This window comes from Carcharodon carcharias, chromosome 16 (assembly GCF_017639515.1).
Source record: "Carcharodon carcharias isolate sCarCar2 chromosome 16, sCarCar2.pri, whole genome shotgun sequence".
NCBI classification, from domain to species: domain Eukaryota; kingdom Metazoa; phylum Chordata; class Chondrichthyes; order Lamniformes; family Lamnidae; genus Carcharodon; species Carcharodon carcharias.
Window position 1 is genome coordinate 87,883,428 of NC_054482.1, and position 27,328 is coordinate 87,910,755.

The following is a 27,328-nucleotide window of genomic DNA, read 5'->3' on the forward strand; positions in this document are numbered from 1 at the left end:
GTATTTTGCCTTTATGTAAGAGAGAATTTCAGTTTGCCAGCTGTGGAGCTGCATATTCTTTCCCTAAGGGAATACACTCCACCTAAACAAGCCCAGAGGGAAGGCATAAGGACTTCCAAGTGTTTATAGAGATACTACTAGAGCATAGAGCATCCATTTCTTACCTAATAAAGAAGCTTCTCACTTTTTGTCTAGTGAAGACCACCTTACACATTAGGGCACTGGATTATATGGTTACCTGCATTAAGGGACAAGAATCTCCACCTCTAATGATTAGATTTCTTCCAGGTTCTGTGGAAGCAACAGACTTTCTGTTGAGTGAACTTCCTAGGTCAGATTATGGACTAAAAGCAGTGAAATTTCATAGATGTTCTCTTGCTTTTCCACCATAATTTCAATGAAGGCATTATGAAAAAATAGAACATAAATGGAGTAAACACCATTTTCTTTGGGGTTTCTATGGGTGGAATTGCCCCAGATTTGCACTAAGTGTGGTGGAGGGTGGATAAAACGACATTTTGCCTGCCAGCTGCGATGATGGGTTTTCACGCTGTATCGTCCCAATCCTGCCATATTATTTAAGCATTCCTGGGAAACACGTCAATTCCATCATGGGCGGGCTCTCAGTCACCCGCCTGCCATTACCCCGCCGCTTCATCACACTGGGCCCCATTTTTAAAGTCCAGCTGCATGCACACATCTCAGTTCTTTCAGCCCACAACTACTGCAGGGAAGATGTCCATGATAGGCAAAAAGACTGCAGCCCCCAGGTTTAGCGATGCATCACTTTTGGATGCTGTGGAGACTGCCGTGATGTTCTCTACCCCAGCTCTGGCCGCAGGATGGGCAGCGGCGTGACTAACCAGGCTTGGGAGGTGGTGGCAGCAGTGGTCAGTGCCAATGCCCTGCGATAAGACGACAGCTGCCCAGTGCCACTACAGGTCTCATCCGTTCCGACAGGGTAATTCACTTTTCTCATCACTCTCAATTCACACACTCACAAACCCATCACACATCCACAGGGATCTCACATCCCAAGGGACAACACCACTAACGCACACACACACTCCCTCACATCACCTTCAGGCTCATATTCTCTTGAGCTCACATCCTCATCCTGTCCATGGCGCCACTCATCACACAATCATTCCACGCAGTGCCATGTACCCTGCTCACACGCTCTCCATCTGTTTCCATGTAGGAGAAACCTGTTCACATCAGCAGGAGAGGTCCCAGACCATGTGTGGAATGTCCCACATTAGGCTGTTCCCCCACTTTGAGGGGCATGCCGTCACACTGACTGGTGAGAAAGTGGACCCTGCTTGCAGTAATGGTGTGGTCATCGGTGAACACCAACCTGAGGATCTTGCACCAGATCACCCCTTCCTCAACGCAATTGTGTGTGATCTCTCTCCTGCTTTTGACTCTGCTGCCATGCACTACTTATCTCTACTTTGGTTTACAGGGAGCTCTGCCAAGGAATTGACACTCTCAGGCAGCCAGTCCCTCAGCTCCATCCGCATCCTCACCTGCATCCAGGAAGACTCCTCCTCCAGTGAAGACATGGAAATAAGCAGCCTGGAAAACCTGTCACTGCAGAGGAAGCAGGCAGCCCACGAGTGACTCAGGAGGGAAAAGTGTATGTGTGGCAGGGCCTTTCGGAGCCTCGTGCAAGCACTCTCCCACACATGTGGAGCCTTCATGTTTCACACTCATCTCAATGTCCTGAGCAGCTTGAATGCTGCCTACAGGGGTTCATTTTCAGTTGTCCATCTGAGCTGACCTGCATCTCTGCCCACTCACTGATCACACTCCCATGCAGCACATGATCTCGCCAACCACGACTCTGGTTTCACTTTCGATTTAACAAGCATGGTATGGTTTCACTGCATTGTGCACTCCTCTGTCTTTTACCCTCCCTCAGTCACCCGTTTCCTATCCTCCATCACAGTTGACGTCGCCGGCATCACCTTCCACTCCCTTCCAATACCTTCCAGCCACAACCCTTTTCCTTTCAGGATGTCCAGGTGAACGTGCACGTTCCCTTCCTTCCCAGAAATCCCACCCCCATCCACATTCACCTCCCCAACCTCCTCCCTCCCACCCCCAGGGTTCGTGTCTGCCTCTGAGTCCCCATCAACCACCCTCACAGTCCCTTCTACCGCTACCACTAAACCCTCAACCTCCCACCTCACTTTGCCTTCGGTCATTCTCACCCTTCCTCCATACCACACCCACCCTCAATTCGCTCCCCAGGACCTTTCTAACTTCTCCTTTGCATGTTCACCTGCACATTCCGGTCTTCCCCACTGGAACCCCCTTACCCACCCCCACCTCCGCCCCCCCCCCCACCCCCTGTCGGAATCCCTTCACCTGCCAGACCTCCCATTCACCCAGACTCCATCCCACTTAATCCCTCCTCCTTCCTCCACCCTTATCTCTTCTGCCACCCTTAGTCCTCCCCCGGCCCAACTCCTTCCTCCAGCCTCACTTCTTCCTCCAGCCTCACTTCTTTCTCCATCCTTACTCCTTCCCCTCTCTGCACCCCTTCCTACACCCGGACACCCTCCCCTTTCCACATCCCTTCCTCCCCCCGGACACCCTCCCCTTTCCGCATCCCTTGCTCCCCCTAGACACCCTTACCTTTCCGCATCCCTTCCTCCTCCTCCCCCCAACCTCGCACCCCACACCCCCCTCCCCCCCCCCACCGGACACCCTCCCCTTTCTGCACCCCTTCCTTCCCTCTCTGCATTCCTACCCTTGCACCTTCCGCCCCCCATTACACCTACCTCCCCAGTTGCTGTCTTCCCCCTGTTACCCCTCCTCCCCCTGCTCTCCCTCCCCCCCAACACATTCATTCCCCCCAACCTCACCCCAACCTGATACCTTCATTCTCTAACTCCTAACCTCACCCCACCAACACCTCTTCCTCTCCCAGTCAATCCAACAACAGCAGCAGCACCTATAAAAAGACAAGAGGTAAGAGGAGCTGTTGATAGGAGGCCATACCCAGCAGTCAGGATGTACAGGCCAAGACTCATTAGGCCGTTTGCAGGGCAATGAATCAGGAAGCTGTGCTTCTCCAGTTAGTCTTCCTTTACCAGGGCCTGATAGACAAGGAGGCCATGTCTTGCCTGTGGCTTTCCAGGTCACGACAGCCCTTAACCTCTTTACCCCTGATTTCTGCCACAGTGGATGCCAACTGCAATTCCCAGTCTGCAATACACAGCTGCATTAAGCCAGCCATCGATGCCCCTTTCACCAGGACTGAATCGTACGTCATCTCCCCCATTGACCTTAACAGTCAACACATGGGATTTGCAGCAATAATTGGCTTTCCCTACATGTAAGGAGGGCATCACTTGATGCACACACGTTACCATTAGGGCATCACTCTAGCAGCTAGCCACATCTGTATTTAGAAATCACTGCCTTCCGATGAATGCCCAGCTAGCTGTTAATCACACAAAGCCCAGCAGATTTGTTCTGCACCATGGCGGGTACTGTTTGAGGGCAAGATGAAGGAATAGATGTGCAGACATCCTGAAAGTGGAAAGTACATGCTGCTTTCATTTTGTACGATAAACCTTTTCTTCAGTGATGCCTTCAAATAACTACACTCCGTGAACGGCCACACCTCCCTAATCAGGAGCCTCCTTCTCCTTGAAGAATAGAGAGTCAGTGAGAAGAAAAGCTGGAAATTTTACTCAGCCAGAAATGTTTTAGCTGCAAAAGCATTACTGTAATAAAACCAAGGCAATCATCTCACAATCATTGCAAAATATAAAACAAAAACAGAAAGTGCTGGAAAAACTCAGCAGGTCTAACAGCATCCTTGGAGAGAAAAAAAACAGAGTTAACGTTTCGAGTCCGTAAGACTCTTCTTCAGAGTTCTTCAGAGCTTCAGAGTTCTTCAGCTCTGAAGAAGTCATACGGACTCGAAATGTTAACTCTGTTTTTTCTCTCTCCACAGATGCTGTTAGACCTGCTGAGTTTTTCCAGCATTTTCTGTTTTTGTTTCAGATTTCCAGCATCCGCAGTACTTTGCTTTTATTGCAAAATATATCTGCTTGTGGACATAGGGGCACATCCACATCATAAGAGTGCAGCTGAGAGCAAACACAAACACTGGGAGCAAACCATAGAGGTCTCCCATGAAGGGCTCTTCTCCTAAGTATAGCCTCGATGAAATAGCACTGTAGACCCAAATTGCCAGTTAAGTGTTTCTTGTCTTGCCAGCTAAGTACAGGGAGCAGCATTGTCCCTCCATGATTAGATTGCCATATTTTGCAGCAAAGGTTTACAAGTTTGTACAAGTCAGTCTTCTGATGGCACATTTAAATGGGGACAGAGCAGCATGGTAGGCATCATCCTACTGGAACTGATGAAAATGCTAAATATAAAGAAATTTTGATGACATTTCCGTTCACATGAAGACCCATGACAGAAACTCGTGACCTTGAGTAGACATCATCCTCTTATCACGGGATGGCTCATGATGATGATGAAAGGCATTGTATACTTTACAATACTTGAAAGCATGAGTAAAATCGAAAGCGTTTTTTAAAGAGCTTGATTTTTGACCCGATCTTTGAGGCAGATGCACAAGCTTTTTTTGTCAATTAAAATGTAACTAGTTATCTCCTTTACCTTGTATATTGGTAACTGATTTATTGAAATTTTAAATATTAAATGATTGATTTACAAAATTTCGAAGGGTCGGCTTTAACCCTCCTCCATCAATGTGGAAAGAGCAGAGAGCAGTTAAATCGGACAGCTCCGTTTTCCGCCGAATTGCAGTTTCAGCCCTGCAGCTCGTGATGTCAGAGGAGACTTCTATTGACGAGTGCCTCAGTCATTTCAGCCCAGTCCCAATGGCATGTGAAGCTGCTTCTGAACCAGCTGCTGTTGGCAAATCAGCAAGGTCTTACTTGAACCCACTCCAACTAATAAGCTTGCACTGATTGAGCGTAGTTCCTACCAGATGTGATCCTAGGACATAAAACCACCCCAAATTTGCAAATGTTAGCTAATTGGTCAATTTAGCAAATCAGCTAAGTTTTAAAAAAAAATTGTCATTGTGTGGCCAGCAGGACTGCTCCACCAGGCCCCACAAGGCAAGTCCAGGCTTCTGCTGCTCCAGCCTTGCCCTCCGCTTATCCACTTAAGACCCTGAAAACAGCCCCAGAGCCAGCCTGACTTTGTTGCTGGTGGAACACTGATGCTCATAGAATCCTAGAAATTTGTGGTACAGAAGGAGGCCATTTGGCCCATTGTGCCTGTGCCAGCTGTAAAAGAGCCATCCGGCCTAGTCCCACTCTCTAGGTCTTGGTCTACAGCCGTGTGGGTTACCGCACTTCAAGTGCAGGCCAAGTATCTTTTAATGCAATGAGAGTTTCTGCCTCTACCATCCTTTCAGACAGTGAGTTCCAGACCCCTCTCAGTGAAAAGTTTCTAATTAACTCCCCTCTAATTCTTTTAACAATTAATTACTTTAAATCCATGCCCCCCAGTTATTGAAATGTTGATGTTTGGAGGGACTTGGGCGTACCATTCACCCCATCAGGTCTGACACCAAATTGGAAGGATATGGTAAATTGTGATGAGGATTGTATATGACGGGAGAAGGAATTGGGTGGGGCCCCAGTATGGACTGATGGGTGGCAGATGCATCTCGGAAAGAAAGGTACCTTAAATGGTAAAACTTGAAATGAAATGCAGGAGCAAAGGGACCTTAGTGTGCAAATGAAGACACCATGACAGGTTGCAGTCCAAGTTGTTAGGATGATTTTAATAAAGGCCAAACAGATTCCTTAGTTTTATACCTCAAGGCATAGAATACAAAAGATAGCAGATAATGTTGAATCTGTACAAACCTTAGGTACACCATGATTAAATGATTATGTACAGTTTTGTACCCCAGAAAGATATATAAGTAATGAGAAAGATGTCTCCAACATGAAGCTTTGCTGGACAGGAGCACAGATCAGACATAAGGCTATAGTACCAAAGGGCAAATTCAACCAGGTATGGACCCTCGCAAAATTACCCTTTGTGCCCATTGCAGTTCATGAACAATAAGCATCACATTAAAACTCTTGTGCTATATTCTTTATAAGTGTCTTTGTGTCAATTGTGATATATGTATGATACATACAGAGCAAGTAAGGAGCAATTAGCTCACAATGCATAATAAATGAGTTGAGTATGTCTTATTGCTAACTTCTCTATATGCCCACATTGAATAGAAGGACCAATTTACTCAGATACTGGAGGACTCATATACCTTCATGCTGGTTCCTGTTCATAGCATGTCCAACAACAGGAGGGCTCTTATATTTTGCAGATCTTTCATGATTTCACAATAAAATGTTGTGCAATATTAAGACACACTTTCCTATTTTTTATAAAGTGGCAGCATTTTCATGATATAAGATGTATGTATTATAACGCAATATGTATAGTACTGACTCACATGAGCATACAGGAAAAAAGTGAACAAAGAACAATAACTTATATTTGCATAGCACCTTTAACGTAATAAAATATCTCAAGGCACTTTGCAGCAGCATTATAAGGAGATATTCGGTCAGATGACCAAAAGCTTGTTCAAAGACGTTGGTTTTAAGGAGTGCCTTAAAGGAGGAAAGTGAGGTAAAGAGACAGGGAGGTGAAGGGAGGATATTCCAGAGTTTGGGGCCTAGACATATGAAGACATGGCAACCAATTTGGACCAATTAAAATCAGTGATGCACAAGAGATCAGAGTTAGAGGAGAATAGACATCGCAGAGGTTTGCAGGGCTGGAGGAGATTACAGAAATAGGGAGGAGTCAAGTCATAGAGGGATTTAAAAAGGATGAGAATTTTAAAATCAAGATGTTGCTTCATCAGGAGCTAATGTAGGTCAGCAAGCACAGGGGTGATAGGGGAACAGGTTTTAGAGTTTTAGATGACTTCAAGTTTACAGGGGGTAGAATGTGAGGGACCAGCCAGGAATGCATTGGAATAGTCAAGTCTCGATACAATGAAGACACAAATGAGAGTTTCAGCAGCAATTGAACGGAGACAGGGGCAAAGTTGAGCGATGTTACGGTGGTAGAAATAAGCGATCTTAGCGATGGCACGAATTATGAGTTTGGAAACTTACTGTGGGAGCAAATGTGACACCAAGGTTGTGAACAGACTGGCTTAGTCTCAGATTGTTGTCAGGGAGAGGGATGCAGTTGGTATCCAGGAAACAGAGTTTGGAGCAGGGAGCAAAAACAGTCTTCTCAACATTTAGTTGGGGGAGATCTGCTCATCCAGTACTGGATGTCAGATAAGCAGTGTGATAATTTAGCAACAGTGTAGGAGCCAAGGGAGGTGGTGGTGAAGTAGAGCTGGGTGTCATCAACGTATATGTAAAAACTAATGCAGTGCCTTTGGATGTTGTTGCTGAGGTGCATTATTTTATGAGAAATAGGAGGAAGCCAAGGGTAGATCTTTGGGGAATATCAGAGGTAACAGTGGAGGACCAGGAAGAGAAGTCATTGCAAGTGATTTTCTGGCTATGGTTAGCAAAATAACAATGGAACCAGCCGAGAGTAGTCCCACCCAGCTGGATGACAGTGGAGAGGCATTGGAGGAGAATGACCATGTGGTGAACTGTGTTGCAGGTGGGCCAAGAAGGATGATGAGGGATAGTTTACTTTTGTCACAGTCACATAGGATGAAAGTTGAAACTTTGGTAAGAGCCGTTTTGACACTGTGGCAGGGGTGGAAACCAGATTGGAGGGATTTAAACATGGAGTTCCCGGAAGGATGAGGATGGATTTGGAAGGTGACAGCACGCTTAAGAACTTTGGAGAAGAAAGGGAGTTTGGAGATGGGTTAATAATTTGCAAAGAGGAAATTTCTGCTCATTCATTACTGGGTGTCGGATAAGCAGGGGTGGAGTCAAGGTTTGTTGTTTTTTGAGGAGGGGTGATGATGGCAGATTTAAAGGAGGGCCAACATCTGAACAGAGAGAATCATTTACAATATCAATGAACAAGAGGGAAAAATATTAGCCATCAAGAAATTCAACCAGTGATTTATTTGCTTTTAGCATTATGCAGCATCTCTAGTTCAAATAGTACATTTCCTCCACAAATAACCCAAAATTTGCTGGAGCAGGGCATCCCATTGTGTGCCATATTAATTAGACTTCTTTCCTCACCCTTCAGCTCAACATATTTTGCTTTGTAAAAGCAAAGAACTGCGGATGCTGGAAATCTAAAACAAAAACAAAAACAGAAATACCTGGAAAAACTCAGCCGGTCTCCTTCAACAGAATGGGTCATGAGGACTCAAAACGTCAACTGTGCTCTTCTCCACCGATGCTGCCAGACCTGCTGAGTTTTTCCAGGTATTTCTGTTCTTGTTTTTATTTTGCTTTGTAAGTTGCTGGAAGTGCGAGCAGATAACAGGGCAATGAAGGCCACAGTGAATCTCAGTGAACAATGGGACCAGAAAATGTGCTATTGCTTCAGGTCAGTTGTTATGTCAGCTGCAATATGTCCGATAGCATTTGTCTGGAACTCAATAACAAGTAGGCTGGCTGCTTACTATGAGTAATAATAAAGAGACTGATTCTTAATCTTTTCTCATACACTAATCTTATTGCGGAACAGGAAAGGATGAATGGATCTTCAATGCTTTAAAGCATTTAAATCATGTTTTTGTTGTTAAACAATGATACACTGACCAGAAGGCGGTTGCACTGTGGTCATTTTTTAAATATTCGTTCACGGGATGTGGGCATCACTGGTTAAGCCAGCATTCATTGCCCATCCCTAGTTGCCCTTGAGAAGGTAGTGGTGGGCTGCCTTCTTGAACTTCTGCATTCCATGTGTTGTAAGAACTCCCACAGTTCTGTTGGGAAGGGATGCTTCATTAATACCTCATTAAAATGAATTGCCAGAATAAAAACAAGGACTAGTGATAAAACCTTAGACATCAAATACAATTTGGATTGTAGCCTAGAAAAATCCTGAATCACTAAGTACGTTGTTCTAAATTCATTTTAATTGTCAAATTAACCTGCGACCTTAGACCTGCCTGCAGGGAGTCAAACATGCACTGGAAGTTTACTTTGGTTCACAGCATAATTTGTTATGCAACTCACAGGTGACCAAGTGAAAGGAAGCCAATTGAAGCAGGTTGTTTAGAGAAATTGGTAAGCAATCAGCTTAATGTGTGGCTCCCAATTGACCTTCAGGTGAATTTAGCAGCTGCAAAAATGAGATATCAATCTGGCATTTTCTGTTAGGTTTCTGCATGTATTGTGCTGTGCAAATTCCCTAGAATTCATGAACAAATCTGAACTTTGTCACAGTTCCAATTCCAGTGAAAGGGCACAGTTGGAACTTTCCATGTTGTTTTCATTGGCTTTGCATAAACATTAGTACTCACCATGTTTTTGCCACAGGTGAGGCTACGTGTAAATTGCATTAATGTCACGGGGACATGGGTGCCCATGCATTCAAGGAGACATACATAGGTTTTTGAAAATGTACTAGAGAGTTTCTGGTTGCAGAACAATCTAGTGGAACTATATGAACTAATTAAAACTAGTGGAACTAGTTGGATAGCTCTGTCAAAAAGCTGGCTTAGGCATGATGGGCCATATGATCTCTTTCTGTGCTCTTTGCTTCTATAATTAACAACTTTGTTTTATATTTAAATGACACCTGTAATAGTTACACAAACTCTATTAATTTTGTGGGATAGCATTACTTGGTTTTAATGAGTAATTTTTCTGCAAGCATATCTTACAGTCAGCAGCATTCTGTGCCACATATACTGAAGAATTAAAATGACATTAAAAAGAAGGGAACTTATGTAACACCTTATCATGTCTCAGAAATGTCCCAAAGCTCTTCACATAGAGTGAATCAGCTCAAAGTGTAGAGATTGTTGATATGCAGGCAAATGCAGTGTTCATACAGTAAGATTGTACAAATAGACCAATCAATTAATTTCTTTCTTTTGTGCCAAAGGAATGCTAGCCAGTATACCCAAGAGAATTCTGGCTCTTTGAGTAGTGTTGTGGGAATTTAATAAATGACCAGACCAACAAGACCTAGATTTAACATTTTTTTTGATCAGTAGCACCTCTGACAATGCAGCACTCACTCAGCATTACACAAGTGTCAGCTTAGAGTTTGAGTTCAAATTCCTGAAATGGGTTTCAAAGTCACAATCCCTTGACTGAGAGGCAGCAATGCCACCAACTGAACCAAACTATAACTTGAGTGTCTTGGGATGTTTTACATAGTTAAAGGTGCTATAAAAATGCAAGTTGGTGTTCGTGAGGGGCTGATGCTACCAACTGAATCAAACAATCTGATCAGTAAGTAATTTGTTGATGATTATCTAGCAAGGAAATTATGCGGTAATTAAATATTCCATTGATTGAGGGCGTCCGACACATGTAAAGACTGAAAATAATACAGAAGTGTGTAAGTGAAGCTCAAACGCTTTATAAAACCATTGAGAACCAAGGAACGTGTCAACCTTGAATATGTTATTTATTTTTACTACTGCACACAAACTAGGAATTCCATACACCTTTATCTTAGGTAAACTTTGGTACAGTGCTATTATTCATAGGCTGATGCATTGGCTTTGAGTGGAGATGTGGACAGCATGTTAGGAATGCATACCCAAAGACAGAAGCACACAACCCAGAAATGGACCACAGGCCTTATTTCCATAAAACCAACAAACGGATACAATTGGGCATTCCAATGCAGCTCACCAGCCAGGACTTTCTCAAAGTTAAGTGTCTCAGATGGCGAACCAGTCAAGTCCTCGGAGGTGGGGAGTGTGAATCAGATGTGGGAGAATGCGCATGCAAATTGGTCCTCACAACTTGATTTGTGCATAGAAAATGAGTACAAAGGGGACTAACTTCTTCCCCATGGTGCCTTTATTGTTTTGGTGCAATACTGTAGTAGTATGAAGGGAATCTTGTTTTTTGAAGTGCATGCTGTTCGAGGGAAGTTATTTTGTTTAACACGGTTGCAGGCTGTGAAGCAGTGTAATAGCATTTATATGTCCATCATTTAGGATACCCACTTAAGGTTGTGAGGCGAGAGCTTAGGCTATAGTAGATCAAATACTGACAGTCAACAACTAATGTTACAAGGCTGTAAGAAAAGAAAATTGGGATGTTATATCTAGGGCCATTCAATAGAAATCTTCAAATGTGATACGTACCCTAACAAGGCTATAGTCTGCTGCATTCAGAATGCTATGTGCAGTTTTAGTCCCCTCACATGGTAGGGAATTTGAAGTCTTGGAGAAGGTCCAGAGGAGGGGAAGAAGAAATATACTTAACTTTAGGTCTCTTAGTGACCCGGCTATGCACCCAGAACCAGGACCCTTTTCATTGGAGGAATGTTGACTTCAAGTGGGCATGATTGAATTTTTTAAAATGGTGAAAGATATATTCTGTTAGGTGGATAAGCTCTGTAAGATCTATACGGATGGGAGAAATGCTGTGGGGGAAAGGTAATGGGGCATCTGCATAAAATCTGAAAAAAGCAAGTACTTGCCTTTATAGAAAGCATTTAACACAGAAAGACATCCTGCAGCTCTTCACAGAGGTGTAATCCGACCACCGCTGAGAAAAGGAGCTATTAGTTGGAATGACCAAAAGCTTGATTAAAGAGGGTAGTTTTTAAGGAAGGTTTTAAATGAGAAGAGCAAGGTTGAGACTTCAACAACTCTGAATGGAACTGGCTGGATGGACCATTTGGTCTTTTCCTGTCCATTATTTTTGTATTTTCAAATGCAAGATTTCATTTTCTTGCATTGCTCTTTCTATATTACAGATGCAGAACAAGATCTCCCATAACTTTTCACACATTCCATGGTTCCTTAGAGCATAACCGAACATCCCAAAGGTATGAAACCCTAGCTGCAAAGCAAACATCAGAAAAATTGTAGGTGAATAAAGCAAAAGCTTTTAAAATGCATTTTATTTTTGAACAATGTCAAGTTTTCCCAGTCTTTGAATCTCTTGTGCTCTCCTATGATTTATAGTTACTCTGCTATTTCTTTGTACGTTAAAGTCTGATTTAAAAATCTCTATCTTCTTGATCTGGTTGCTGTCCTGCTCATTCATAGTTTGCCAATACAGGTTTGCTTACATCCTGGAAACCATAGCCATGGTATTGCATGTGTTATTTACCTTTCAGCTGAAGACCTACTAAATGCTTTCAAGCAAAATGGTGAAAAATAGCAAGCCTCTATCTCAAAGTGAATATTGGTTAAAATATGGTCCATTGAGATGGCTAATGGAACCAATTGGATATCTTGTGTCTCTCGTGTTGTTTTTGGTTGCCAATCATTGCATAGCTGGTAGCTGGCATGAAGTGGTGGCTTTACTGAAAAATAGTTCATTCTGCTTTACTAGTCAATAATACATAAGTCAATAATACATCTTTGATATTTAATTTTGTTTCTATAAATAACACCATTGCAGGCAGTTATCAGATTAATGAGGCACAATTACAGCACAACAACCATGAAAATATAAAGAGCTTCTTTAATGTCAAAACCATCTCCTGGTTATAGCTTTTTAAAAAATTAATTATCCTGGTGTGCAAATGTTTCCTAGTTGTTCAGCATAATTCTTTAAAAAGTATAAAACTGGCTTGGGGACTTCATTTTATCTCTAAGATATGAGCAGAATACAGTAAGCTGCAGGATGCAGCACAGTGGTAAATATACAAAACAGATGGAATATAGAGAATACACATAAGAGCTGAAATTTTCTATTCAGATACCATCTGATTTGGGGCACGTCTAGGGTTGGGCAGGGCATAAAATTGGCTATGGATGCATTTCGCTTCCTTGCTGGCTGTCATCACTCTGGAACTTTCCCCTAGACATGATGGAGATCAATAGATACACCCAAATGTGATGGGGAATATTCAAATTGGTACTAATGGAGTGACATCATGGCTTGGACACTCCCCTTTGGGGCAGAGATCTGGGGCCTCTGTATTTCTGCCACCCGTCCATGTCCACTCCAGCTCAAACCTAACTGGCTCGACCATTAAGAGGGAGCCTACCAGTAGAGGAAGCAGAATCCCGACAGTGTCACAGCGACATGGGAAGATCAGTCATGGGACCTTAAAAGGAAGGAAGCCCCATGAAGATTGGAATGAAGATTCCCACTGAAGATCTTGAGTGAGACTGAGGCAATCACCAGGTAAGCCATTGGAATTGTCTGGAGGGAACAGCGGTGCTAGAGACTATTTATTGCCACTTTAGACACTGCAATCCCAAGAAATGTGGCAGAAAATGCACCCAAAAAAAATCGCTGGGACCCCCTGTGTATATTAATAAAATGGATGGGAGAAGGGAGGACGTAGAAATTTTGCTGTTCACAATCTAATGTGCATTATGAATGAATATCCTAACATCTTTGAATAATAATTTAAAGAATGAAGCTCACTATTTGCACAGCTTTTTTTTAAAAAAGTCATGATTCAAGGAATTGTAATTAGCTTTCTGTCTAGTCAGCTATTTTTTTTTACATGTATTTTTGTAAGAGGGTTCAATACTCAGAGACAATAGGGAGGAGTTACAGGTCTTCATTGTGTAATTATTGAATAACATATTGAAGATGGTGCGCACTTTATACAGAAATTTCATCAGAGCGGCATTCGACATTTTCTGATTCCTCAGAAATATAAAGATTTCTTCCATACACTTCATCACATATCCCATAAAACATATCACCTTCTACCTGGCCCTCTTTCTTCTGACTCTCCCTGGATGCTGATTGTTCAAGTTTAAAAGGCGGTGGAATTGCAAGGTTTGTGACATCCCTCTGCTCACTCTTAGAGGCACTGGCGGCCAGCTGGTTACACAGATTTGGACTGTCAGAGGGCACCGAATCAGTGAAGGTGACGATTTCACTCTTAGCTGGGTGGCTCTGGCCTTTGTTTCTGGAACAAGAGGGGAGGACTGACCTGTGCCTGAGAAGAGACAGGTTGTTTGAGGAAGATGGCCTGTCTGCTGTGTTGAAATCTTCCTGGAATGTGGCAAGAGGGGCCCCAATGGATCCTCTTCCCTTGCTGCAAAAAGATAGAGAAAGGAGGTTAATGAGGCTGAACACTGATTTTATCAATTTCTATGTAAGGCTGCAATAAACTCAATAGGAGTTAAATAAATAAGTACGCATGTGAAAGACGTGATGATTATGTGTTTCAGAGGGTATTAGTGTCACAACCACACCTCTTTGTTACAGTATCGTGCACAGACGTACGATATGAGTCAATATGAGTCAACAAAGTACACAAACTGCTTATGGGAGTGACTGAGGCTACTAAACTGAGTAGGTAGGCAGACTTAATTTGAAACAGGTACCTTTAACAAACTTTGACAAAATTATTCCTTTTAAGTAGTATTATCAGTGTGGTATATAAAAATCCCCAATCTTCGAGTGACTAAATTGTGAAAATTGTGCATGCATAACCTTTGTTTTTTGAAGGTTAAAAAAAAACTTTCTTTCTGAACTGTTCGCCTTCAATTGTTTACTCAATCCCAGTCAGGAACTTGTACGCGCACGGATCGGAGATCTGGTGAGAGGATGAGGAAATCAAATTTAAGGTATATGTAAAAAGGAAAGATAGCTCACGTTCCACCAGAAAGGGTTATGTCATTGCAGCCGGAACAGGTCTCCCCACCATTCTCAGAGTCTCTATGGACCAGCACCTCTGCTTTGACAGAAAATTGACCTTCCACATCCACGTGTTCTGACTGCAGTGAGGTGGGCGGAGACTTCACTCCAGGGGAGTCTCTGCCGCTGCTTCCTTTTTGCTGGATTTGCCCATAAGAAAGGAGAGTTTTCTCATATTGCTCAGCTTCTGCACAAGAGGTGTACGGACTCTGGGAGCTGAAAAAATAAACATTATATTTATAGGTATAATAATAGTTATAGGGGCTCAGTGGTGTTTATCTCCCAGTGTACTATGTCCAGTCCTGGTCACTAGGCAACGAGGGTGATTTTTTAAGACCTGGAAGTATTGCGACAAGAGTCGTAAGACTGGTCGCTAGAGTGAGAGATTTGAGTTTTCATTATGAGGATACAAAATCTTTAAGCTTTGAAAGAGAGGATTTAAAAGGGACCTCAAAGAAGTAAATGAAGTGGTAAACTATAAAAAAGTAAAGTTAAATCTAAATTAAAGCACAATAGTAGGAAAAGAGATGCAAGCCAAAATTGTGACAAGGCAAAATTAACATTGATTTCTTCACACAAAAAGTAATCACCATCAGAAATAGATCTCGGGTAAAGTACAAGCCAAGTTTCTGGAATGCTGAGCTATAATGGCCTTTCCTTATCCTTATCCATCTTCTCATTTTATGTATCAGGATATTCCCAAGGATTGACCTCACACAGGTCATTAGTACTCCAGGGACATAGATGCTTGTTCGCTGCTAGAGCATCAGAAATCGAAGCTAAATTTTCCAACTTCTCTAATGTCTAAGAACAGGAATCAAATGCCTACTCTCAGTATAGCCAGGAATTGGGCACAAAGCTCCAGATCAGATGCACACTATGGCTAGAGATTGGACACAACAGTATTATTTGTTCCATAGACATAACTTCTCACTGTATCATATGCTTTAGTCATCAACAAATCTTTTCAAATACAATGGAAGTTTTGTATGACCTATCCCTCCTCCCCAGTCCTGTCCATGAGCTGCTTTGTTACATCATACCATTTTGTTTGTGCTGCTACTTGAAGTGCCTTAACCTGAAAGTCTATGTAAAAAATGTATTTGCCTAAGATCCACATTTCTCATTTGCATAAATTCCAGATTAATTTCAATGAGATCAGCGGTGTGTAGAGAAAGCGGTAGGTAACAAGTCCTCTCCACTGAAGAATTTCAACAGTCATCCATAACTCAACATTCAGGATTGATTACCTTGATTTGAGAGGAGCCCCAGATTCTGACATGGAGACTGAGATCTGATGTTTCTGTGGAAACAAGTGCTCTGTGTCTGACTCGATGGGTGGGACGAGCGTGACCTACAAAATAAATCTGTCTATCAGAAAATCACATTTTTAAAAATCCACTGTGAACCATTACTGCAATTAAATCAGAAAACATTCACATTTTAGTACATGGTAGAAGTAAAACTCTGAATATCAGGGACATTCAATTTTTAATCTGATCTCAGAATTTAACCAACGTAGCACAAGAGTGAACTGACCTGTCTTGAACCCTTCTTGAAACTTGTTAGCTTCGTTCTATGAGGGGGACAGCTGAAGTCCTAGCATGTGCTGCTGTCCTGAGAAAACAATGTCATGCAGCTCACAGTCCTGGGTGACTTGGCCCTCTTTATCTTCTTGACCAAAATCGCCTTCCTCCTGTGACACCCATTGCCATACTTGGCCTTAGGAAAGAAGCTAGGAATTGGTGATCATCACCCTCTTGGGATTAAGGAGACAGAGAAGTGGGTGGAAGGCTATGGCTGTGTGGTGCTTCTCAGGGATGCCTGAATGACAACACAGGTATTTACGCTGCACCCTGGCAGCAGCAAAATGCTGCCAATCTTGCCATCGGCCAATGCAAGAGCTGAGTGCCTCCCACAAGCTGCAGAGCATTCTCCTTAAGTGGGTGAGGTACCTAAGATTGAGGAAGCTCCCTTCGAGGGTCTGTAGCGGGCATTATGCACTGTTTTGTCCTGCAAGATAATAAAGCGAATAAAAGTAAGACTATCCATTAAGGAAGGTGTACTAATTGACATGGGGGAGACATGGTGGATACAAGTTTGATTTAGAGTTGTAAATGTAATTGCTGTAAAGGGAGACATAGTGCAAAATGCTGAGTTGGAATCCCCCTTAACTAAAGATCTTTGTGAAGGATTAGTTGTGCAAGTACTTCTGTAAAAGGAAGAAGAATGTATTAATGTCCAGGGTGCATATGGAAGAAAAGGAAGCGGTCTGCAGTGTGTTAACTTGCCTGCCTTGTTGACAATGTGGAACTTTTCTGCATGGTATACACCAACCTGATTTGGACATATTTCACCAGATGCTGTCAGATCTGCTGAGCTTTTCCAGCATTTTCTGTTTTTGTTTCAGTTTTCCAGCATCTGCAGTATTTTGCTTTATTACACTATTCCTTCATTGTTACTATGCCATAAAGCTGGAATTCCCTTGACTATCACAATCGTAGGAGCACCATCAGCACAAACTTCCAAGGAGAAGGCCCATAGCCTTCACGGAGCAAGTAATAGGAAATAAAAATGGGAGCTTGCCAGCATTACCCATATTTTCTGAGAAAAATGAATGAGAAAAGAGAGATTTTCTGTTTAATTTATGCCACCAACCCTCCATTAGTGCAATTGGGGTGGATTTATTTTTGCACTACTGAATGAATTAAAGAAATGTTAAGCCATAATATTAACTTTAGTCAAATGGCAGTTATGATGAAATCTAATACTTTAACTGAAATATTGATTAATTGATTGGATTTATTTCACATCCCTATTTGATGTGCTGGGTTCCTGCAGCAGAACAATGAACATGGGCCAAATTTTGTAAGAACACTCCTATTAAAGCACGGGAGAACTAATTGTAACCCATGGTGTGTGTCAATCCATACTATGAATGATCACACACTATCAGCAGATTGTGGAGGGAAAAATTACCTTTGGTTAAACACAAGCTTGGTATAAAAGGATATAACACTATAAGTGAGAGCAGAGCCATTTGTACTAAAAGTCACAGGCAGGGCAAAATATTATGATTGTTGTGTTGGGTGGGGGGGTGGTGAAGTTTAAAGATTATGCAGAGTGAGAAGAGGTTTTGAAAATTTCAATTTAAATGTGGTTGTGGTGTGGAAGGCAAAAGGCCTAGAAATTCTTGTTGGCCATTTTTAACGTGCCAAATGTGTGTAGAGAATGATCCATGCAGCCGAAGGTGTTAGCGTGAGGATTACAAAAATATTGCTCTCAGGCTTTATCTGAATACTCAGAGTGGGCAGCAACACCTGAAAAGTCTCCATACACAAGTCACCTGATGCAGTTTTTTTTTGTTGGCTGTGGGTCTCAGGTATCCCACACTTTGCCTCCTCCTGACTGCACAGAAATTAAAAAAAAATATTCAGATACCTTTCCTAGCTGCACTGTCTAGGTCGCATTCACATCCTAATCACCTAGGGAGCAGGTCTAACGTCGCTCACTCCTGGGATTCTTAAATAGACGTTAGAGCTCTTCATTCTCATATGCAAGGGACTCATGATGGCTTTGATCGGCTGCCCCAGACACTAGGTACAATTTTGGGTCCAATATTTTTCAGCGTGGCCTTGGGACATAAGATGTTACATTGCATTGATTTTAGACTAGTAAAATAAACGCAGTGAGGATTATTTTCTCTCCCTAATAATTGGTACAGAATAATAAAGGACTGGCTTGATTTCCTTGCACTGATATGAGATGTTAGATCTCTAATGCTCAGGAGCACAGATGTATGCTCCCCACTTCTCTTGGTTTCTGACCCTAGTTATACTATAACCAACAAACCAAAAAAAACGGTGAAGGTCCTAACAATGGCCAAAACCAGGGATATCTTTACTATATGTGGTCTTATTATTGTAAAGCAAATACTTTCAATTTTGGACTATTATTTATGTACTGCTAATTAAATTATATATTGGTTTGGTTTATAAAATCCAAAGACAAAAGGCCCCAGTAAATAAGATTTAAAAAAAGAATGTTGTTAGCTGTATCACCATATAGAATAGGACCAATCTATCTAACCATCTGAACTCAAAAAGGGACCTCTGCTGATGGCAGAGAAACCCACAGCCCCAGAGATCTGATCTTTAATTTGTTTTTGTTGGTCTTTTACTGTATTTGTTGGTCTTTTACTGTTTTACATGTATTTTTTTTGTGGTTTAGGGAGTGCTTACTCAAACATTATTATGGTTAAACAATTACTGAATCCAACAAATATGTCAAATCTATAGTAAGTTAGCGGCAAAAGGAAAACTGCTAAGTGAATATTATACCCAATTCAATACTGCCCCATTGCAGTTATGAGAAGAATCTATCTGTCGGGTGTGCTGGAGCATGATGGCAAGTTTCTGTTTCTGCAAGTACTATATGTGCTGTGGAATGAACCAAGGATACATCCATTCTGTGAACAACTGGACATTCAACTCTGTGTTAGATTGGGCCATGCAATGAATTTAAAAGCCATTCACAAAATGAAAAGCTTATTAAAGTTGTTTTCTTTAAAACTGGCTCCTGCACTTTGTCATTTCAATTAATCGATAAAGATTACTTTTGTCTCAATTTTTGAAAAAGAAATCCTGAATTATCCATTTGTTTGTACCTATGAACTGAGACCTGATTTTCGGACATAAACTAAACGGAAACCGATCTTAAGTTGCGTTCATGGTTTATGGTTTCAATGTATTGCTTTGCTGATGGATATGTGGTGAAGCACAACATTTACTTGCCAGTCAAGACCATCAGTGGTCTCGCCTCAAATGCTAGGGAAGGCTAATAACTTCAAGGTGGCAAGTGGGCAGGGCCATTTATGATGATTATTTTCTGCCTTCCTAGCATTGGCGTGGAGATGCAGGGAGATTTTAGCTACAGGTTGTCACCATGGATGAGGATGATGGTGGGCTGGGGCATGGTGGGTAGGGGAGGAGGGAGAAGAATTGTGACCATAGAAGGAGAAATAAAACACATGATAGATTTGTCATTAATTCCATTGGCAGATTCAAGCCACTTTCGGAAAAAACAAATAAAATAAGAACTTGAAACCCTACTTAGAGTCCAGAAACAAACATTGTATGACTCTACTTTTGCCAGTATTTTAATGCCTTTCCCCATGGAATTTTGCATTACTGCCAGAAAGCAATGAAAATCTAGGGAAACTGGGTTCCATCCCAAATCCCTCCTAGACTATACGATTTTTATGTTGAAAACAATCATGAGAGTTTGAGGATTTGTGTCAATGCGTATTGAAAATATATTTAGATAATGCAATTTACTTTCACAAACCAAAGTTCCATTATAGAAGATGATTTCATATATGATTTGATTTGATCGCTTTCAGACTTCAAACCAAGCAGATTTAACACAGGCATTGAATACAAACATACTGTAATAATTTTCCAGTTTATCAAAATTTGATTTCAATTGGAGTCAGTTCACTTTGAGGTAGTGGATAAAAGGGTGAAGGGTGATGACTACAAGCGTGACTTTCTATTGCTTAACTGGTATGTGGCAGTGATGATGGGGAAAGTTCAATAAGGGCAGCATGTGGGGTCCAGCTGAACAAGTCTCTTAAAATACCCTAAGCCTTCAGTACATCCAGAATTTCATAACAGTTTGATATCAATTTAAACTTTAGACTATTTGGTCACTTGCTTTAATGAAGTCATTGCCTCACCGAGCATGACTATTTGTAGAAATGTCATTCTGTGCAGCTTACCTTGGTAACCTTTCAGTGATTTGTCTTGATTGTACACTTTACTCTGTTTGCAATACAAACTGCTGCATGTCTTCCATTGTTTATGTTCCACATCATTACTGAATATCAGAGACTTATATGTGTGTCAATTATTCCTCAACTTAGCATTTACCTTGACTATTGAAATATGAGATCCATCTAATACCATGTGTGCTTGGACATGCAGTGGTGCTAATTATTTTCCACATTGTTCAAATAACAGCTTGTTCTTGTTGTAATAATAATAACAAACCATGATGAATACTTTGAGCGCTGTTTAGACTTCCTAGTGATCTTTCACGAAATACCCCATCTCTCCACTGACCTGATCAATTGACATATCACTGTACCTCTGTTTGGGGAATTTTCCGCTTGTACATTCACCAGCTCATAATTTCCCCATTTATTTAACTGGACAAGAAAGTTGCCCTGCAAACGACAGCCTTCCCCAGTGATAACGTCTCACAGAATGCAGCAATTATTTTGTTCAAGCTTGAAGAATTAATATGTTACTTATATTTGTACAGCATTCCCATCCTATTGATAAATCCTGAAATGTTTCACAAAGGGAATTACTTTTTGTAGTGGGTGGCTGTTACTACATCAAAAAAATTGAGTAAACATTTGGACATATGCTAGGACTCTGTAGCTGACAGCTCAATTTGAAAAATGGAGTGAACGCGGTCTACATAAATTTCTTTCTTTGGCCACATAAGCTTTGTGCCCTCTGTTGCTCAGTTTTACTTGTGGTAAAATGAGTCTCATTCTGTATGAAAAGTGACAGTTATCTACCAACATACTGGAAGTTAAAATATTCCCAAACGTCCTGAACATCTGATCCCAGATGTGGAAGACACTATGCAGAAACCTGGTATTTCCCATAAAGGAGTCAGCTACCATGCTGCTGTTACATATGGTCCTAGTGGCTGACAGAACATTGATTGAAGTTTGAAAGATGGATTTTAAACTACCCTTTTACGCTGATGTCGTATTTCACACATAGCGATCCAAAAGCAAAGGAAGTACAGATCTAAATTCGCCAAGGACAGGCAGCGCACCAGAAAGTTGTAGGTACTCATCCAGCAATTTGTTTTCTGACAAGGTAGCAAAGTCTGGATCCCAACAATCCTCTGGAGCTGTGTCTCTCTTGAAGCAGGATCGTTATTGGCCAGGAGGCAAACCTGATGTCCAATTGGAGGCACCGAGCACCTCTAGATAGAGGGAACTGCTTGGCTGATACCAATGACAAAGGCAGGAGCAGCTATGTTGAGGGCTGCCACAGCCTTGCCAATTAGAGCAGTCAGCTTCATGAGGTGGAACGCAGTTAAAAATGGCCATGGGTGAGAAGAACAGGAGCAGCTCTTGTGTCCGCGCTTGTTGGAACCACTGATTAAATTTGAAAAGTTGTGCAAAGCAAGTTATCCGAGCTGTGGGGCGAACCCGACACTGGTGCACTGATGTGCACAAGACTGTTTGAAGCTGCCAGGAAATGTTTTTAAAATCTCATTCCGTTTCCGACGGACTGCTTAACAATCACCTTAAGGAGCTTACTGCCTGTTAATTGGAAACGAGCACTTTCCCCACTTCGTCAACCCAGCCCACCCCAGTGGCCAATTAAAAATTCGAGACTGTCCCTGAGACATCAGGATCCCAACACGACCTCCAGGAACTACAGTTTTCAAAGGCCCCCCCCCTCACAGGCTCCTGATTCCAAGGCCTTTTGAAAACCCAGCCCTTGAGTTGATGATGCTGCCCCTTCCCCTCTATTGTAATCAGTGGGAATGATGTAATGGTAAAACTTGATCTTACTTTCTCCAGAGGTGGCGCCACACTTGAAAAAAAGTGTTATGTGAATGCCTGTCATTTTTACTTGCTTCAGAGGTGGCGCTGTAACCTTTCTCCCTTGGAACAAACACTAAGGGCAGAATTTTCCCCTTGCTGGGGATGGGGGTAGTTCAGGACCGGGCACGTGCAGGCACGCCTCTGATCGGCACCCCCAATTGGAGACGCACCGCATTTTACGTGGGCCAGCCGATTAAGGCCCACCCAGCGTGACGTCCACCAGGAAGCGATATGTGCTCCCTGTGTGGGCAGGGGGAGGGAATTTCCTAAACCAAGAGTGCACTCTTCCGAATGAGTTGGGACATGTCCATCTCTTTTAGTTAAACTTTTATTAAATTTTTAAAAACCTAAATGAAACCTCATCTCGCCCCTGGAAGAGGTTTCATGCTTTTTCTGAAGCCCGCCAGGGCTCCCAGCCTGCTCGCCAACCTTAAGGTTGGATGGGCAGGCTCATTAATGATATTAATAAGTTTTTAAATGGCCTCAATTGGCCATTGACAGGTCAGCAGACACACAGCTGATTCTGCTGAGCTCCCGTCAACCTGAAAATTGAAGTGATGTGGGATGATGTCAGGAATTCCGTTTGGCGTCATCCCGTGTCATTTTACCCGTCGGCGAGCAGGCCCTGCCCCCCCACCCCCTGCTCACTGACCGGGAAATCCTACCCTAACAATAGAGACAGGAACCCAGATTTTTGCCATGACAAAGAGCCTCTCCATTGTGGCGAAAGTGGCAGAAGTGGCTGAAAATCATAAAGCCTCCAAACATAGCACTTCCCATTTTTGCGGAGGCAGGAATGGAGGTGGGGGCATGTTTCGCACATACACACTTTACAGAGGCAGCGGGCTATTTAACGCATCAGTTGCCTCCACTGAAGTAGGATTTTGGTAGGCCAGGAGCGTGAAACCTAGATTGTGAAGACTAGACCAGGTAAGAGTATGTCTGAACTTTGTGGATTCGTTGGCTAGCCAGGGTAGCCCTTTGGATCTGGTCCCAGGACACCTCTGATAGAGGTCAGGTGCCCATTGGGGTAGATCAGTGCCCTTTGGAATTGTTAAAAGTAGGCATAAATGTGTACTAAAAAGTGCATTTCTGCCATGCTCATTGAAACTGTTAACAGACCTGTTAAAATCAACTGTCAAAACTGTCAGAAGCACCTGTCAAAGGAAACTGTTAAAGGGACCTGTTAAAACTGTCAAGGCTTTTAAAAGTTCTGCCCATTAAATCTTTGAAACAAATGCTTGAGTGTTAAAATTGCTTGCTTGCCATTTCATTCTGTCTGTTGACATAAGCCTGAAGGTTTCCCTTACTGGGTTATGCTGTATGACTGATTTCACAACCAACCATTATCACAGTAGGGTGCCTGCTATTTCCAGTTTATTGATAGCTACAAGTGATTATAGACTCTAATGTGGAACAATGAATTCCAATGCTTGTATTTATAAAGGATTGTGCACTTGAATGAAATGTTTGTTGTTATAAGACTTTATTTAGTTGAAGGAATGTAAATGTAGTAAATGGGTTTTATGAAAGAGTTATTTTTTTGTCATTATAGTGAAGTCCGCAATAGACACTTAGAACTTTATTTCATAACATTTTATTTTATCTCATTGCTGCATGGGCCCTGAAATCTGGTGGATATTAGGTGACTTGGCATGATAGGTGTAAGGGCAAAGGATGGTGTGTGTGTATTGGGGCGGGGGGGGGGGGGGCATGAGTTGCCTCTTTTCAGTGCACTAGCTGTCAAATTTCAGTAAGTAGTAGGTCCCAAAGCTACTTTGAGAAGCTCTAACCTGCCTGAGTGCGAAAGGGACGTTCTTTAAGGATCCGAGCTGGTTTGAGCTTGTAGCAATCTGCCGCTTCGGTCGAGTTCGGTTTATTCAACACTTGGAAGATAGGAGTATTGATGAAGAAATAGGATATGAAGGCTGAGGTCAGTACTAAGTTGGCATGGGGCTATAGAGGGCCATGGGGTTGAGTGGTGAGCATTGGTTGGCATGATAGGGGCATGGGGAGTTTGTTGGGGATGGAGGGGGTGAGGGCTGGAGGGATGCTTCATGTTTTAATTTTAATTTTTAAACTTTGGACACAGTGTTGGAGCCTCAAGGCAGGCCATTTGCCCAGACAACATCCATATCCTCCTCTGTTCTCCCCAACTTCAGATTCACTCTCTCCCCCCTCCCTCCGCACCACCACCACCCCCACCAACCACCCCCCCCACCCCCACCCCCCGCACCCCCGGCCTCCCAATCCCTAGGACCAAAATCTGACATCTGGACAGCCATTTTTAAAGGTCGGGTGCGTGGAGCCAGGAACTCTCCTGTCTCTATGCACCCAACCCCAGAGCCGAAACCTGGACCAGGACTTTGTGTTTTGGGTCGGGACCTCAAAGTCAGGTGAAATGCAGGTCTTGACCCCATACTGTCTTGGAAACAATCACTGACAGTGATTTTGTCTTGATTAGCCAATTTGTGGCCTGAGGGCACACTCACCAATCAATTAATGATGGCAAGCGGGCCCTTGTAGCTGGAGGGACAGATAGGACACCCACCAGCAGGGAAGGAGCTGCAGCTTGCTGATGCAGGTAAGGGAAAAAGAGGGCACCTCAATTGAGGCACCCTTTCAGCAACAGTAAAAAAATTGATATAAAATAGTCACAGAACGGCTGACACCCATAGCTGTGGCCAGGTAGGCAGGTGGCAGTGTAAAGAGGTGGTCTCAGAGTCTGCCTGGAGAATTGGCCGCCTGGTCTGCTGCTAAGAGGCTGCCTCTAGGCAGCTGTCACACTTCTACACCAGCCTGTAGGCTGACTGAAACATTCCATCCATCTCTGATCCAAGGCCTTAATTGGTTACTTGCCACTTGCAGGCAGGAGGCCATTCTGCCCCTGACTTGGCCTTCCCTAAAATGGCTGGGGCCTTATGGTGCCGGCAAATTGGCTTGCATGCTGGTTGCACAAAATTAAATGCCCACCCACCGCCATTTTTGCCCACATTGGAGTGCAAGTTCTGCCCTAGGGAATCAGCCTTGTGGCTCTTTCCTATACTGCCCCCAGTATTTGAATATCTCTCTTCTTTCTCAGCAAACAGACCTGGACACAAAATTCTTGTAACAACTCTTGTAACAAAAAGATCTGGAATGTGTTAGTGTTATTCCAACTAAGCAGGGCCATGTGAGATTTTGCAAGATGACAAAATACTTACGGGATGAGAAAGGTAATTTGGTCCATTTTCATTCATCTATTCAAAAAAAACCCAACACTCCCTCCGTTCCCCCCCTTTCCCTCCAACACCCCAATTGCAGCATTTGAAGTTTGGCCTTATGAGAGCAGTGAATACTTTCATCAGAACTTCTTCTGACTTGCATTCAATTGTTTTGGCCATATAGTTCACATCACATTAACTTTGTTGATTGCTGCTGTGTATTGTTTGGACAAGCTGTGCATTGATTTATTTTCAGTTTTTAAACATCATTCATGAAGTATACATAGTTGCTTCTTATGTACTTTACATTTATTTGCATTACTGATATCTATAGGAAAGCTTTGAGACTATTGATCGCACTATTGACTATTCAACACGCACTTAACATAAACACCATGGAATGTTTTGTGACATTAAAGGTGCTATCTTTTGTCACATTTTAGGGTCTAAAATGTATTTTAAAAAAACAAAGCAGTTACTTCCCTTTTATTTTGCCCAGAAACTTTACATCTGCAAGGTACTCTTCCAGGTTCCCTTACCAGAATGTGTTTGCAATTGAACTTTGTTGCCCTAAAGGGACAGGTTAGGCTAAACAAGGATCCATTTTAGCAGTTGAATTACACACTGTCATTACCGTGAGCAACTCCATGAGAGATCTCAAAGCGCTTTAAGAGAACCACCTTTAAAAAAAATCATAAATGCTGGTCTCACTTCTTTGGGGTAACAATAAGTAACATTTTTAAAGTCCCTCCTTAGCTATGAAAAATAGTGTCAATAAGATCAATTGTCATAACAGTAGCAATTTCCTATCTGTCAAATAAATATGACAAAACCTTGCATCCACTATTTTCTTACTGCTTTTGTCTTTTAACCCATTCTTTTTGCATCTCTTCTCATTCATTTTCTCTCCAAAATTTATCCCCTCTTGTGCTGAAAATGCTCCCACTCCCTCCTGCCTATTCCCTTAAAAACACATCCCTGTCTCTTAAGGATAATTTCTTTCCTGTACCTTAGGATAGCACTGACAAATGCTCCAGATAATCCCCACAACGATCATCAGAATCCCGATGGAACAGAAAGTTGCAAAGACCTCAGGCTTATCCACATTCATGATGAACATTCCAACCATTATCAGAAAGAATCCCAGAACAATGAGACCATAGCGAAATGTCTTGTCCTCTTCCATCGCCAACTGGCCACTTGGTATGCTTTCAGAAACCCTTCAAGGGACGATGTATTTTTTCCTCACATGCACAGAAAAGCCTGCTTCCTTCTGTGTTTAAGATCAGTTAGTATGATCTGCCCTGCTGCAATTTCATCAGTAGACAGATATTTGCCTCCTTTAAATCTGTTGTGTTTCTAATTTAGATTAAACACAGTTCAGTCTTGCTCAGGTTTGTTCCAGTCAGCTCCAATGAACTTAATGAACACAAACAGCTCCATAAACTCACGTATCACTGCAGCTTTATAGCCGTTAGCTATAACCTTCCCTCCAGGCATTCAGCCATTAGGAATGTATTCAATAACTCTCCATATTATAATAACAAAGATAAAATGGCAGCATTCAAATGAATACTTTCTAGTTTACACAAACACAGATTTCAGGTAGATTTTAAAAAATAGGTGGTATTTACCACTGCGTTTATGGATATATTCATTTCAGGAATGAGTGAAACATTTAAAAGGAAAAATGGGCATAGTGTTCAGGAACATAAATAACTTGACGTCTCTAATTAGCTATTTGTATTCAAAATATTTAATCTTTC

The 27,328-nt window shown here is 42.4% G+C and overlaps 1 protein-coding gene across 3 annotated transcripts; it reads right to left on the minus strand.

The window, feature by feature from the left end:
- Nucleotides 1–11,607: 11,607 nt before the first annotated feature.
- On the minus strand, nt 11,608–26,984 carry bsnd (barttin CLCNK type accessory subunit beta). 3 transcript variants are annotated; one of them, XM_041208695.1, is made up of 4 exons: nt 26,572–26,984; nt 15,971–16,074; nt 14,011–14,115; nt 11,608–11,945 (listed from the first exon to the last, which is right to left on the minus strand). In XM_041208695.1, exons 1-4 carry the CDS (start codon nt 26,746–26,748, stop codon nt 11,942–11,944), a joined length of 390 nt encoding a protein of 129 aa, XP_041064629.1. In that variant the 5' UTR covers nt 26,749–26,984; the 3' UTR covers nt 11,608–11,941. The 3 variants fall into 3 exon arrangements, 2 of the variants coding, with proteins under 2 accessions (XP_041064629.1, XP_041064628.1); XR_005945545.1 differs by lacking the exons at nt 15,971–16,074; nt 26,572–26,984 and adding an exon at nt 14,679–14,783; XM_041208694.1 differs by lacking the exon at nt 11,608–11,945 and having other exon boundaries at nt 12,534–14,115.
- Between the last annotated feature and the right edge of the window lie 344 nt (nt 26,985–27,328).

Coding starts and splice junctions, on each gene's coding strand:
- bsnd (XM_041208694.1), bottom strand. CDS start 26,748: ATGGAAGAGGACAAGACATTTCGCTATGGTCTCATTGTTCTGGGATTC. Junction 16,075..26,571: donor TTTGTCAGTGCTATCCTAAG/GTACAGGAAAGA, acceptor TTTATTTTGTAG/GTCACGCTCGTCCCACCCAT. Junction 14,116..15,970: donor GGGGCTCCTCTCAAATCAAG/GTAATCAATCCT, acceptor ATCTTTTTGCAG/CAAGGGAAGAGGATCCATTG.